A 20,675-nucleotide genomic window follows, 5' to 3' on the forward strand; every position below is an offset into this window, starting at 1 on the left:
CATTATATACACACAGCAGCACATACACACAATCAGCATATACACACAATCAGTATATACACACAATCAGTATATACACACAGCATTATATACACACAGCAGCACATACACACAATCAGCATATACACACAATCAGTATATACACACAGCAGTATATACACACAATCAGTATATACACACAGCAGTATATACACACACCAGCATATACACACAATCAGTATATACACACAGCAGTATATACACACAATCAGCATATACACACAGCAGCACATACACACAATCAGTATATACACACAGCAGTATATACACACAGCAGCACATACACACAATCAGTATATACACACAGCAGTATATACGCACAATCAGTATATACACAGCAGTATATACACACAATCAGTATATACACACAGCAGTATATACACACAGCAGCATACACACACAATCAGTATATACACACAATCAGTATATACACACAGCAGTATATACACACAATCAGTATATACACACAATCAGTATATACACACAGCAGTATATAATCACAATCAGTATATACACACAGCAGTATATACACACACAATCAGTATATACACACAATCAGTATATACACACAGCAGTATATACACACAATCAGTATATACACACAATCAGTATATACACACAGCAGCATATACACACATCAGTATATACACAGCAGTATATACACACAGCAGTATATACACACAGCAGCATATACACACAATCAGTATATACACACAATCAGCATATACACACAATCAGTATATACACACAATCAGTATATACACACAGCAGTATATACACACAATCAGTATATACACACAATCAGTATATACACACAGCAGTATATACACACAATCAGTATATACACACAATCAGTATATACACACAGCAGTATATACACACAATCAGTATATACACACAGCAGTATATACACACAATCAGCATATACACACATCAGCATATACACACAGCAGTATATACACACAGCAGTATATACACACATTCAGTATATACACACAATCAGTATATACACACAATCAGCATATACACACAATCAGTATATACACACAGCAGTATATACACACAGCAGTATATACACACAGCAGCATACACACAAATCAGTATATACACACAATCAGTATATACACACAATCAGTATATACACACAGCAGTATATACACACAGCAGTATATACACACAATCAGTATATACACACAATCAGTATATACACACAATCAGTATATACACACAGCAGTATATACACACAATCAGCATATACACACAATCAGTATATACACACAGCAGTATATACACACAATCAGTATATACACACAATCAGTATATACACACAGCAGTATATACACACAATCAGTATATACACACAATCAGTATATACACACAGCAGTATATACACACAGCAGTATATACACACAATCAGTATATACACACAATCAGTATATACACACAATCAGTATATACACACAGCAGTATATACACACAATCAGCATATACACACAATCAGTATATACACACAGCAGTATATACACACAATCAGTATATACACACAATCAGTATATACACACAATCAGTATATACACACAGCAGTATATACACACAATCAGTATATACACACAATCAGTATATACACACAATCAGTATATACACACAGCAGTATATACACACAATCAGTATATACACACAATCAGTATATACACACAGCAGTATATACACACAATCAGTATATACACACAGCATTATATACACACAGCAGCACATACACACAATCAGCATATACACACAATCAGTATATACACACAATCAGTATATACACACAGCATTATATACACACAGCAGCACATACACACAATCAGCATATACACACAATCAGTATATACACACAGCAGTATATACACACAATCAGTATATACACACAGCATTATATACACACAGCAGCACATACACACAATCAGCATATACACACAATCAGCACATACACACAGCAGCACATACACACAGCAGCACATACACACAATCAGCATATACACACAATCAGTATATACACACAGCAGTATATACGCACAATCAGTATATACACACAGCAGTATATACACACACCAGCATATACACACAATCAGTATATACACACAGCAGTATATACACACAATCAGCATATACACACAGCAGCACATACACACAATCAGTATATACACACAGCAGTATATACACACAGCAGCACATACACACAATCAGTATATACACACAGCAGTATATACGCACAATCAGTATATACACAGCAGTATATACACACAATCAGTATATACACACAGCAGTATATACACACAGCAGCATACACACAATCAGTATATACACACAATCAGTATATACACACAGCAGTATATACACACAATCAGTATATACACACAATCAGTATATACACACAGCAGTATATAATCACAATCAGTATATACACACAGCAGTATATACACACACAATCAGTATATACACACAATCAGTATATACACACAGCAGTATATACACACAATCAGTATATACACACAATCAGTATATACACACAGCAGCATATACACACATCAGTATATACACAGCAGTATATACACACAGCAGTATATACACACAGCAGTATATACACACAGCAGCATATACACACAATCAGTATATACACACAATCAGCATATACACACAATCAGTATATACACACAGCAGTATATACACACAATCAGTATATACACACAATCAGTATATACACACAGCAGTATATACACACAATCAGTATATACACACAATCAGTATATACACACAGCAGTATATACACACAATCAGTATATACACACAGCAGTATATACACACAATCAGCATATACACACAATCAGTATATACACACAGCAGTATATACACACAGCAGTATATACACACATTCAGTATATACACACAATCAGTATATACACACAATCAGTATATACACACAGCAGTATATACACACAATCAGTATATACACACAGCATTATATACACACAGCAGCACATACACACAATCAGCATATACACACAATCAGCACATACACACAGCAGCACATACACACAGCAGCACATACACACAATCAGCATATACACACAATCAGTATATACACACAGCAGTATATACGCACAAACAGTATATACACACAGCAGTATATACACACACCAGCATATACACACAATCAGTATATACACACAGCAGTATATACACACAATCAGCATATACACACAGCAGCACATACACACAATCAGTATATACACACAGCAGTATATACACACAGCAGCACATACACACAATCAGTATATACACACAGCAGTATATACGCACAATCAGTATATACACAGCAGTATATACACACAATCAGTATATACACACAGCAGTATATACACACAGCAGCATACACACACAATCAGTATATACACACAATCAGTATATACACACAGCAGTATATACACACAATCAGTATATACACACAATCAGTATATACACACAGCAGTATATAATCACAATCAGTATATACACACAGCAGTATATACACACAATCAGTATATACACACAATCAGTATATACACACAGCAGTATATACACACAATCAGTATATACACACAATCAGTATATACACACAGCAGCATATACACACATCAGTATATACACAGCAGTATATACACACAGCAGTATATACACACAGCAGTATATACACACAGCAGCATATACACACAATCAGTATATACACACAATCAGCATATACACACAATCAGTATATACACACAATCAGTATATACACACAGCAGTATATACACACAATCAGTATATACACACAATCAGTATATACACACAGCAGTATATACACACAATCAGTATATACACACAATCAGTATATACACACAGCAGTATATACACACAATCAGTATATACACACAGCAGTATATACACACAATCAGCATATACACACAATCAGTATATACACACAGCAGTATATACACACAGCAGTATATACACACATTCAGTATATACACACAATCAGTATATACACACAATCAGTATATACACACAGCAGTATATACACACAATCAGTATATACACACAGCATTATATACACACAGCAGCACATACACACAATCAGCATATACACACAATCAGTATATACACACAGCAGTATATACACACAATCAGTATATACACACAGCATTATATACACACAGCAGCACATACACACAATCAGCATATACACACAATCAGTATATACACACAGCAGTATATACACACAATCAGTATATACACACAGCATTATATACACACAGCAGCACATACACACAATCAGCATATACACACAATCAGTATATACACACAGCAGCACATACACACAGCAGCACATACACACAATCAGCATATACACACAATCAGTATATACACACACCAGTATATACGCACAATCAGTATATACACACAGCAGTATATACACACACCAGCATATACACACAATCAGTATATACACACAGCAGTATATACACACAATCAGCATATACACACAGCAGCACATACACACAATCAGTATATACACACAGCAGTATATACACACAGCAGCACATACACACAATCAGTATATACACACAGCAGTATATACGCACAATCACTATATACACACAGCAGTATATACACACAATCAGTATATACACACAATCAGTATATACACACAGCAGTATATACACACAATCAGTATATACACACAATCAGCATATACACACAGCAGTATATACACACAGCAGTATATACACACAGCAGTATATACACACAGCAGCACATACACACAATCAGCATATACACACAATCAGTATATACACACAGCAGTATATACGCACAATCAGTATATACACACAGCAGCATATACACACAATCAGTATATACACACAGCAGTATATACACACAATCAGCATATACACACAGCAGTATATACACACAGCAGCATATACACACAGCAGCATATACACACAGCAGCATATACACACAGCAGTATATACACACAGCAGCATATACACACAGCAGCATATACACACAGCAGCATATACACACAGCAGCATATACACACAGCAGCATATACACACAGCAGCATATACACACAGCAGCATATACACACAGCAGCATATACACACAGCAGTATATACACACAGCAGCATATACACACAGCAGCATATACACACAGCAGTATATACACACAGCAGCATATACACACAGCAGCATATACACACAGCAGCACATACACACAGCAGCACATACACACAGCAGCATATACACACAATCATACAAACACCAACTTATGTCATTACATTAAAACATGTATTTTCTTTTTAGCGGCTGATGGTCCAGGCGACCGCTTCATCATCGGAGAGTCCCAGGCTGGAGAACAGGTCCACACACACACACACACACACACACACACACACACACACTTCACCCTGTCTATACTCAGGGTGAAGCACTTGGCTGGTACCCTCCTTCATGAAGAGCGATATATCAAAACACACACTCAACGACACATTTATTCCCCTGACACAGACATTGTGCACACTGTGACACATTATCACACACAGACACAGACATAGTATCACACACAGACACATGATCACACACAGACACAGACACAGTATCACACACAGACACATGATCACACACTGCGCTCACACACTGACACAGCTCACACACAGACACAGTGTCACCACAGACACAGACACAGTATCACACACAGACACAGCTCCCATATCACACACAGACTCACAGCTGATCACACACAGACACACTGACACATGATCAGACACATTATCAGACACATTATCACACACAGACACAGACACATTATCACACACTGACACAGTGACACATTATCACACACAGACACAGTATCACACACATAGACACACACACAGACACATTATCACACACAGACACAGACACATTAACACACACTGACACAGACACATTATCACACACAGACACATTATCACACACAGACACAGTATCACACACAGACACATTATCACACACAGACACAGACACATTATCACACACAGACACAGACACATGATCACACACTGACACATGATCACACACTGACACAGACACAGTATCACACACAGACACAGTATCACACACAGACACAGTTATCACACACACATGATCACACACTGACACATTATCACACACAGACACATGACACAGTATCACACACAGACACAGTATCACACACACTGACACAGTATCATCACACACACTGACACAGATCACACACTGACACAGTATCACACACACTGACACAGACACAGTATCACACACAGACACAGATCACACACAGACACATGATCACACACTGACACATTATCACACACAGACACAGACACATTATCACACACTGACACACTGACACACACATGACACATATCACACACAGTATCACACACTGACACAGTTATCACACACTGACACAGTATCACACACAGACACAGTATCACACACAGACACATTATCACACACAGACACAGTACACACATCACACACTGACACAGACACATTATCACACACTGACACACTGACACATGATCACACACTGACACAGTATCACACACAGACACAGATTATCACACACTGACACATTATCACACACTGACACAGACACATTATCACACACACACAGACACAGTATCACACACAGACACAGTATCACACACAGACACAGTATCACACACAGACACAGACACATTATCACACACAGACACAGTATCACACACTGACACAGACACATGATCACACACTGACACATTATCACACACTGACACAGACACAGTATCACACACAGACACAGTATCACACACAGACACATTATCACACACATGACACAGACACATTATCAGACACAGACACATTATCACACACATGACACAGACACCGTATCACACACAGACACATAACATTATCACACACTGACACAGACACATTATCACACACTGACACATTATCACACACTGACACACTGACACATTATCACACACTGACACATTATCACACACTGACACATTATCACACACTGACACATTATCACACACTGACACATTATCACACACTGACACACTGATATAGTATCACACACTGACACAGACACAGTATCACACACTGACACATTATCACACACTGACACATGAGTATCACACACTGATCACACACTGACACAGTATCACACACTGACACAGTATCACACACTGACACAGTATCACACACTGACACAGTATCACACACTGACACAGTATCACACACTGACACAGTATCACACACTGACACAGTATCACACACTGACACAGTATCACACACTGACACAGTATCACACACTGACACACTGACACAGTATCACACACTGACACACTGACACAGTATCACACACTGACACAGTATCACACACTGACACAGTTATCACACACTGACACAGTATCACACACTGACACACTGACACAGTATCACACACTGACACAGTATCACACACTGACACAGTATCACACACTGACACAGTATCACACACTGACACATTCATCACACACACACTGACACACTCACACACTGATACACACTGACACATATCACACACTGACACACTGATACAGTATCACACACTGACACACTGACACACACTGATCACAGTATCACACTGACACATTATCACACACTGACACACTGACACAGTATCACACACTGACACAGTATCACACACTGACACAGTATCACACACTGACACATTATCACACACTGACACATTATCACACACTGACACAGACACATTATCACACACTGACACATTATCACACACTGACACACACACTGACACACTGACACAGTATCACACACTGACACAGTATCACACACTGACACAGTATCACACACTGACACATTATCACACACTGACACATTATCACACTGACACAGATATAGTATCACACACTGACACAGTATCACACACTGACACACACACACTGACACAGTATCACACACTGACACATCACACACTGACACAGTATCACACACTGACACATTGACACAGTATCACACACTGACACAGTATCACACACTGACACATATCACACACTGACACAGTATCACACACTGGCACACTGACACAGTATCACACACTGACACAGTATCACACACTGACACACATGACACAGTATCACACACTGACACACTGACACAGTATCACACACTGACACAGTATCACACACTGACACAGTATCACACACTGACACACTGACACAGTATCACACACTGACACATTATCACACACTGACACACTGACACAGTATCACACACTGACACAGTATCACACACTGACACACTGACACAGTATCACACACTGACACAGACACAGTATCACACACTGACACAGTATCACACACTGACACACTGACACAGTATCACACACTGACACAGTATCACACACTGACACAGTATCACACATGACACACTGACACAATATCACACACACTGACACAGACACACTGACACAGTATCACACACTGACACAGTATCACACACTGACACAGTATCACACACTGACACAGTATCACACACTGACACAGTATCACACACTGACACACTGACACAGTATCACACACTGACACAGTATCACACACTGACACAGTATCACACACTGACACAGTATCACACACTGACACAGTATCACACACTGACACAGTATCACACACTGACACACATGACACAGTATCACACACTGACACACTGACACAGTATCACACACTGACACACTGACACAGTATCACACACTGACACAGTATCACACACTGACACACATGACACAGTATCACACACTGACACACTGACACAGTATCACACACTGACACACTGACACAGTATCACACACTCACACACTGACACAGTATCACACACTGACACAGTATCACACACTGACACAGTATCACACACTGACACACTGACACAGTATCACACACTGACACATTATCACACACTGACACACTGACACAGTATCACACACTGACACAGTATCACACACTGACACACTGACACAGTATCACACACTGACACACATGACACAGTATCACACACTGACACACTGACACAGTATCACACACTGACACACTGACACAGTATCACACACTGACACACTGACACAGTATCACACACTGACACACTGACACAGTATCACACTCTGACACACTGACACATTATCACACACTGACACACTGACACAGTATCACACACTGACACAGTATCACACACTGACACACTGACACAGTATCACACACTGACACACATGACACAGTATCACACACTGACACACTGACACAGTATCACACACTGACACACTAATATAGTATCACACACTGACACACTAATATAGTATCAAACACTGACACACTGATATAGTATCACACACTGACACACTGACACAGTATCACACACTGACACACACACACTGACACAGTATCACACACTGACACACTGACACAGTATCACACACTGACACAGTATCACACACTGACACACTGACACAGTATCACACACAGACACACTGACACAGTATCACACACTGACACACTGACACAGTATCACACACTGACACATTATCACACACTGACACACTGACACAGTATCACACACTGACACACTAATATAGTATCACACACTGACACACTAATATAGTATCACACACTGACACACTAATATAGTATCACACATGACACAGTATCACACACACACACTGACACAGTATCACACACTGACACAGACACAGTATCACACACTGACACACACACACTGACACAGTATCACACACTGACACACTGATCACAGTATCACACACTGACACATTATCACACACTGACACACTGACATAGTATCACACACTGACACAGTATCACACACTGACACAGTATCACACACACACTGACACAGTATCACACACTGACACAGTATCACACACTGACACATTATCACACACAGACACAGTATCACACACTGACACACTAATATAGTATCACACACTGACACACTAACATAGTATCACACACTGACACACTAATATAGTATCACACACTGACACACATGACACAGTATCACACACTGACACATTATCACACACTGACACACTGACACACTGACACAGTATCACACACTGACACAGTATCACACACTGACACAGTATCACACACTGACACATTATCACACACTGACACACTGACATTATCACACACTGACACATTATCACACACTGACACATTATCACACACTGACACATTATCACACACTGACACACACACACTGACACAGTATCACACACTGACACAGTATCACACACTGACACATTATCACACACTGACACATTATCACACACTGACACATTATCACACACTGACACATGACACATTATCACACACTGACACATGACACATTATCACACACTCACACACTGACACATTATCACACACTGACACATTATCACACACTGACACATTATCACACACTGACACAGTATCACACAGAACCATTGACACACTGACACATTATCACACACTGACACATGGCACAGTATCACACACTGACACATTATCACACACTGACACATGACACATTATCACACACTGACACATTATCACATACTGACACATTATCACACACTGACACATTATCACACACTGACACATTATCACACACTGACACAGTATCACACAGAACCATTGACACACTGACACATTATCACACACTGACACATGGCACAGTATCACACACTGACACATTATCACACACTGACACATTATCACACACTGACACATTATCACACATTATCACACACTGACACACTAATATAGTATCACACACTGACACACTAATATAGTATCACACACTGACACACACTAATATAGTATCACACACTGACACACATCACACAGTATCACACACTGACACACTGATCACACACTGACACAGTATCACACACTGACACAGTATCACACACTGACACAGTATCACACACTGACACATTATCACACACTGACACACTGACACAGTATCACACACTGACACACTGACACACTGACACATTATCACACACTGACACATTATCACACACTGACACACTGATACAGTATCACACACTGACACACTGATATAGTATTACACACTGACACAGTATCACACACTGACACATTATCACACACACATTATCACACACTGACACATTATCACACACTGACACATTATCACACACTGACACATGACACAGTATCACACACTGACACACTGACACAGTATCACACACTGACACACTGACACAGTATCACACACTGACACAGTATCACACACTGACACATTATCACACACTGACACATGACACAGTATCACACACTGACACACTGACACATTATCACACACTGACACATTATCACACACTGACACATTATCACACACTGACACATTATCACACACTGACACAGTATCACACACTGACACACTGACACAGTATCACACACTGACACATTATCACACACTGACACATTATCACACACTGACACATTATCACACACTGACACACTGATATAGTATCACACACTGACACAGTATCACACACACACACTGACACATTATCACACACTGACACAGTATCACACACTGACACATTATCACACACTGAGACATTATCACACACTGACACACACTGACACATTATCACACACTGACACATTATCACACACTGACACACTAATATAGTATCACACACTGACACACTAATATAGTATCACACACTGACACACTGATATAGTATCACACACTGACACACTGACACAGTATCACACACTGACACACTGACACAGTATCACACACTGACACACTGACACAGTATCACACACTGACACAGTATCACACACTGACACACTGACACAGTATCACACACTGACACACTGACACACTGACACAGTATCACACACTGACACACTGACACAGTATCACACACTGACACATTATCACACACTGACACACTAATATAGTATCACACACTGACACACTAATATAGTATCACACACTGACACACTAATATAGTATCACACACTGACACACTAATATAGTATCACACATGACACAGTATCACACACTGACACACTGACACAGTATCACACACTGACACAGTATCACACATGACACAGTATCACACACTGACACACTGACACAGTATCACACACTGACACACTGACACAGTATCACACACTGACACATTATCACACACTGACACACTGATATAGTATCACACACTGACACAGTATCACACAGAACCATTGACACACTGACACAGTATCACACACTGACACAGTATCACACACTGACACAGTATCACACACTGACACATTATCACACACTGACACAGTATCACACACTGACACACTACTATAGTATCACACACTGACACACTAATATAGTATCACACACTGACACACTAATATAGTATCACACACTGACACACATGACACAGTATCACACACTGACACACTGACACACACACACTGACACAGTATCACACACTGACACAGTATCACACACTGACACAGTATCACACACTGACACATATCACACACTGACACACTGACACAGTATCACACACTGACACATGACACACACTGACACATTATCACACACTGACACATTATCACACACACACTGACACACTGATAGTATCACACACTGACACAGTATCACACACTGACACATTATCACACACTGACACATTATCACACACTGACACATTATCACACACTGACACAGGACACAGTATCACACACGGACACATAGCACACTATCACACACTGACACACTGACACAGTATCACACACTGACACAGTATCACACACTGACACATTATCACACACTGACACATTATCACACACTGACACATGACACAGTATCACACACTGACACATGGCACAGTATCACACACTGACACAGTATCACACACTGACACTGACACAGTATCACACACTGACACATTATCACACACTGACACATTATCACACACTGACACATTATCACACACTGACACAGTATCACACACTGACACAGTATCACACACTGACACAGTTATCACACACTGACACACACACTGACACATTATCACACACTGACACATTATCACACACATGACACATTATCACACACATGACACAGTATCACACACTGACACACTAATATAGTATCACACACTGACACACTAATATAGTATCACACACTGACACCTAATATAGTATCACACACTGACACACATGACACAGTATCACACACTGACACACTGACACACTGATCACACATCACACACTGACACAGTATCACACACTGACACAGTATCACACACACTGACACATGACACACTGACACATATCACACACTGACACACTGACACAGTATCACACACTGACACATTATCACACACTGACACATTATCACACACTGACACATTATCACACACTGACACACTAATATAGTATCACACACTGACACACTGATATAGTATTACACACTGATATAGTATCACACACTGACACATTATCACACACTGACACATTATCACACACTGACACATTATCACACACTGACACATGACACAGTATCACACACTGACACATCACACACTGACACAGTATCACACACTGACACACTGACACAGTATCACACACTGACACAGTATCACACACTGACACATTATCACACACTGACACATGACACAGTATCACACACTGACACACTGACACATTATCACAGTATCACACACTGACACATTATCACACACTGACACTGACACATTATCACACACTGACACATTATCACACACTGACACAGTATCACACACTGACACATTATCACACACTGACACATTATCACACACTGACACATTATCACACACTGACACATTATCACACACTGACACACTGATATAGTATCACACACTGACACAGTATCACACACTGACACATTATCACACACTGACACAGTATCACACACTGACACAGTATCACACACTGACACATTATCACACACTGACACATTATCACACACTGACACATTATCACACACTGACACATTATCACACACTGACACATTATCACACACTGACACAGTATCACACACTGACACATGACACAGTATCACACACTGACACAGTATAACACACTGACACATTATCACACACTGACACATTATCACACACTGACACGTGACACATTATCACACACTGACACATGACACATTATCACACACTGACACGTGACACATTATCACACACTGACACATGACACATTATCACACACTGACACATGACACATTATCACACACTGACACATTATCACACACTGACACACTGACACATTATCACACACTGACACATTATCACACACTGACACATTATCACACACTGACACATTATCACACACTGACACATGACACATTATCACACACTGACACATTATCACACACTGACACATTATCACACACTGACACATTATCACACACTGACACATTATCACACACTGACACATGGCACAGTATCACACACTGACACATTATCACACACTGACACATTATCACACACTGACACATGACACATTATCACACACTGACACATTATCACACACTGACACAGACACAGTATCACACACTGACACATTATCACACACTGACACATGACACAGTATCACACACTGACACAGTATCACACACTGACACATTATCACACACTGACACATTATCACACACTGACACAGACACAGTATCACACATGACACAGTATCACACACTGACACACTGACACAGTATCACAGTATCACACACTGACACATTATCACACACTGACACACTGATATAGTATCACACACTGACACATGGCACAGTATCACACACTGACACAGTATCACACACTGGCACACTGACACATTATCACACACTGACACATTATCACACACTGACACATTATCACACACTGACACAGTATCACACACTGACACATTATCACACACTGACACATTATCACACACTGACACACTGACACATATCACACACTGACACATTATCACACACTGACACAGACATCACACACTGACACATTATCACACACTGACACATTCACACACTGACACAGTATCACACACTGACACAGTATCACACACTGACACATTATCACACACTGACACATTATCACACACTGACACATTATCACACACTGACACACACATATCACACACTGACACACTGACACACTGACACAGTATCACACACTGACACATTATCACACACTGACACATTATCACACACTGACACATTATCACACACTGACACATTATCACACACTGACACATGATACACTGACACATTATCACACACTGACACATTATCACACACTGACACATTATCACACACTGACACATGACACATTATCACACACTGACACATTATCACACACTGACACATTATCACACACTGACACATGGCACAGTATCACACAGAACCATTGACACACTGACACATTATCACACACTGACACATTATCACACACTGACACATGGCACAGTATCACACACTGACACATTATCACACACTGACGCATTATCACACACTGACACACTGATATAGTATCACACACTGACACAGACACAGTGTCACACACTGACACATTATCACACACTGACACATTATCACACACTGACACAGTATCACACACTGACACACTGACACATTATCACACACTGACACATTATCACACACTGACACATTATCACACACTGACACAGTATCACACACTGACACAGTATCACACACTGACACACTGACACATTATCACACACTGACACATTATCACACACTGACACATTATCACACACTGACACAGTATCACACACTGACACATTATCACACACTGACACATTATCACACACTGACACATTATCACACACTGACACACTGACACATTATCACACACTGACACATTATCACACACTGACACAGTATCACACACTGACACAGTATCACACACTGACACATTATCACACACTGACACAGTATCACACACTGACACAGTATCACACACTGACACATTATCACACACTGACACATTATCACACACACAGTATCACACACTGACACATTATCACACACTGACACATGACACATTATCACACACTGACACATTATCACACACTGACACATTATCACACACTGACACATTATCACACACTGACACATTATCACACACTGACACATGACACACTGACACATATCACACACTGACACACACATTATCACACACTGACACATTATCACATACACTGACACATTATCACACACTGATCACACTGACACATGGCACAGTATCACACAGAACCATTGACACACTGACACATTATCACACACTGACACATTATCACACACTGACACATTATCACACACTGACACATTATCACACACTGACACATTATCACACACTGACACATGGCACAGTATCACACAGAACCATTGACACACTGACACATTATCACACACTGACACATTATCACACACTGACACATGGCACAGTATCACACACTGACACATTATCACACACTGACACATTATCACACACTGACACATTATCACACACTGACACACTGATATAGTATCACACACTGACACACAGACACATTATCACACACTGACACAGACACAGTGTCACACACTGACACATTATCACACACTGACACATTATCACACACTGACACATGATACATTATCACACACTGACACACACAGTGTCACACACTGACACATTATCACACACTGACACATTATCACACACTGACACATAATATAATAATAATATATATATGCACATTTAGCTGACGCTTTTATCACAAAGCGACTTACAGTCATGTGTGCATACATTCTCACACATGGGTGGTCCCAGATCAACCCACTACACACTGACACATTATCACACACTGACCATGCTCTACCAACTGAGCCACAGAAGGACCCACATGACACAGTATCACACACTGACACATTATCACACACTGACACATGACACAGTATCACACACTGACACATTATCACACACTGACACATTATCACACACTGACACAGTATCACACACTGACACATTATCACACACTGACACATTATCACACACTGACACATTATCACACACTGACACAGTATCACACACTGACACATTATCACACACTGACACATGATACATTATCACACACTGACACAGACACAGTGTCACACACTGACACATTATCACACACTGACACATTATCACACACTGACACATTATCACACACTGACACATGACACAGTATCACACACTGACACATTATCACACACTGACACATTATCACACACTGACACATGACACAGTATCACACACTGACACATGACACAGTATCACACACTGACACATTATCACACACTGACACATTATCACACACTGACACAGTATCACACACTGACACATTATCACACACTGACACATTATCACACACTGACACAGTATCACACACTGACACATGACACGTGTTTGCCTTGCTGTGGTTGTTTGGTTGGGATGACCAGGAATGTTCTCTTGATAAGTGCATGAATTGGACCATTTTCCTGTCTTGCAGAGCATTACAAATGTAATGAGGACTTTTGGGTGTCAGGGAAAATGTATGGAGTAAAAGTACATCATTTTCTTTAAGAATGTAGTGAAGTAACAAAATGTTTGCCTGATGATCTTCTGAACTTCCCAATACATTTCTGATGCATTTCAGTCACTTCAAATCAGTCTTCCTTCAGTCTGAAATACTGCCAATGTCCTGTCAGACTGATTTGTAGTAGACTGTCAAAGCCCCAATAAAACCTGGAAACATTAGCCTTTGATTACATCACTGTTTTAATGTAATCAAACAGATTTTTGATATTAAATGGGATATATTTGGGATATATTTGCAGTTTGTGTGTGGGTTTGTGTCTGTAAATCTGCATGTGAGTATATTTGACACCAGTTTCTCTCTCTGTGTGTCCCTGCAGCCCACCCACACAGTGATGCCGGGCCAGGTGATGAGGGTGACGACGGGGGCTCCTATCCCCTGTGGGGCAGACGCTGTGGTGCAGGTGGAGGATACAGAGCTGCTCCGCGAGTCTGAGGACGTAAGTCTCCCCTTTGACCCCTGACCCTTAGCCCTGTGGAGAGGGACTGAAGAGGGTCTATAGAGGGATGGTGTAATAATAAAAGGTATATTCAGGAGGGATATATAAGTAAGTCAAGTAAGGAAGCAAGCTTTGTCTGAGCCAGAATGGCGGTAGTAGTGACGGTGACGACAGTAGGCAAGGTGACGACAGTAGTGAAGGTGACGACGGTAGTGAAGGTGACGACGGTAGTGAAGGTGACGACGGTAGTGAAGGTGACGAAGGTAGTGAAGGTGACGACTGTAGGGAAGGTGACGACTGTAGGGAAGGTGACGACAGTAGGCAAGGTGACGACGGTAGTGAAGGTGACGACGGTAGGCAAGGTGACGACAGTAGGCAAGGTGACGACAGTAGGCAAGGCGGCGACAGTAGGCAAGGCGACGACAGTAGGCAAGGCGACGACAGTAGGCAAGGCGACGACAGTAGGCAAGGCGACGACAGTAGTGAAGGCGACGACATTAGTGAAGGCTACGACAGTAGGCAAGGTGACGACAGTAGTGAAGGCAACGACAGTAGGGAAGGCAACGACAGTAGGGAAGGGGGCGACAGTAGGGAAGGCTACGACAGTAAGGAAGGCGACGACAGTAGGCAAGGGGACGACAGTAGGGAAGGCGACGACAGTAGTGAAGGGAAGTGGACGACAGTAGGCAAGGGGACGACAGTAGGGAAGGCGACGACAGTAGGCAAGGCGACGACAGTAGGCAAGGCGACGACAGTAGGCAAGGCGACGACAGTAGTGAAGGCGACGACAGTAGTGAAGGCGACGACAGTAGTGAAGGCGACGACAGTAGTGAAGGCGACGACAGTAGTGAAGGCGATATTTGACACCAGTTTCTCTAGTGAAGGCGAGGACAGTAGTGAAGGCGACGACAGTAGTGAAGGCGACGACAGTAGTGAAGGGAAGTGGACGACAGTAGGGAAGGCGACGACAGTAGTGAAGGGAAGTGGACGACAGTAGGCAAGGCGAGAATGACAGTAGTGAAGGGAAGTGGACGACAGTAGGCAAGGCGACGACAGTAGTGAAGGCGACGACAGTAGGGAAGGCGACGACAGTAGGCAAGGCGACGACAGTAGGCAAGGCGACGACAGTAGTGAAGGCGACGACAGTAGGCAAGGCGACACAGTAGTGAAGGCGACGACAGTAGTGAAGGCGACGACAGTAGTGAAGGCGACGACAGTAGTGAAGGCGGCGACAGTAGTGAAGGCGACGACAGTAGTGAAGGCGACGACAGTAGTGAAGGCGACGACAGTAGGCAAGGCGACGACAGTAGTGAAGGCGGCAAACGACAGTAGGCGACAGTAGGGAAGGCGACGACAGTAGTGAAGGCGACGACAGTAGGCAAGGCGACGACAGTAGGCAAGGCGACGACAGTAGGCAAGGCGACGACAGTAGGCAAGGCGACGACAGTAGGGAAGGCGACGACAGTAGTGAAGGCGACGACAATAGGCAAGGGGACGACAGTAGGGAAAGCGACGACAGTAGGGAAGGCGACGACAGTAGTGAAGGCGACGACAGTAGTGAAGGCGACGACAGTAGGCAAGGGGACGACAGTAGGCAAGGCGACGACAGTAGGCAAGGCGACGACAGTAGGCAAGGCGACGACAGTAGGCAAGGCGACGACAGTAGGCAAGGCGACGACAGTAGGCAAGGCGACGACAGTAGGCAAGGCGACGACAGTAGGCAAGGCGACGACAGTAGGCAAGGCGACGACAGTAGTGAGGGCGACGACAGTAGTGAGGGCGACAGTAGGCAGGGACGACAGTAGGCAAGGGGACACAGTAGGCAAGGCGACGACAGTAGGCAAGGGGACGACAGTAGGCAAGGGGACGACAGTAGGCAAGGGGACGACAGTAGGCAAGGGGACGACAGTAGGCAAGGCGACGACAGTAGGCAAGGGGACGACAGTAGGCAAGGGGACGACAGTAGGCAAGGCGACGACAGTAGGCAAGGCGACGACAGTAGGCAAGGCGACGACAGTAGGCAAGGCGACGACAGTAGGCAAGGCGACGACAGTAGGCAAGGCGACGACAGTAGGCAAGGCGACGACAGTAGGCAAGGCGACGACAGTAGGCAAGGCGACGACAGTAGGCAAGGCGACGACAGTAGGCAAGGCGACGACAGTAGGCAAGGCGACGACAGTAGGGAAGGCGACGACAGTAGGGAAGGGGACGACAGTAGGCAAGGCGACGACAGTAGGCAAGGCGACGACAGTAGGCAAGGCGACGACAGTAGGCAAGGCGACGACAGTAGGCAAGGCGACGACAGTAGGCAAGGGGACGACAGTAGGCAAGGCGACGACAGTAGGCAAGGCGACGACAGTAGGGAAGGCGACGACAGTAGGCAAGGCGACGACAGTAGGCAAGGCGAC

General features: G+C 42.3%; 1 protein-coding gene across 13 annotated transcripts in view; it reads left to right on the plus strand.

Moving 5' to 3' along the window:
* The window catches only part of LOC118387150 (gephyrin-like), a 266,961-nt gene that overhangs the window by 236,049 nt on the left and 10,237 nt on the right, over positions 1 to 20,675 (plus strand). For all 13 annotated transcript variants that reach the window (XM_052524120.1, XM_052524123.1, XM_052524127.1 and 10 more), the window contains 2 exons: positions 5,404 to 5,459; positions 18,148 to 18,267. In XM_052524120.1, the coding sequence (XP_052380080.1) occupies positions 5,404 to 5,459; positions 18,148 to 18,267 (176 nt within the window). The remainder of the gene's footprint in view (positions 1 to 5,403; positions 5,460 to 18,147; positions 18,268 to 20,675) is intronic.

This window comes from Oncorhynchus keta, chromosome 8 (genome assembly GCF_023373465.1).
Source record: "Oncorhynchus keta strain PuntledgeMale-10-30-2019 chromosome 8, Oket_V2, whole genome shotgun sequence".
Classification (NCBI taxonomy): Eukaryota; Metazoa; Chordata; class Actinopteri; order Salmoniformes; family Salmonidae; genus Oncorhynchus; species Oncorhynchus keta.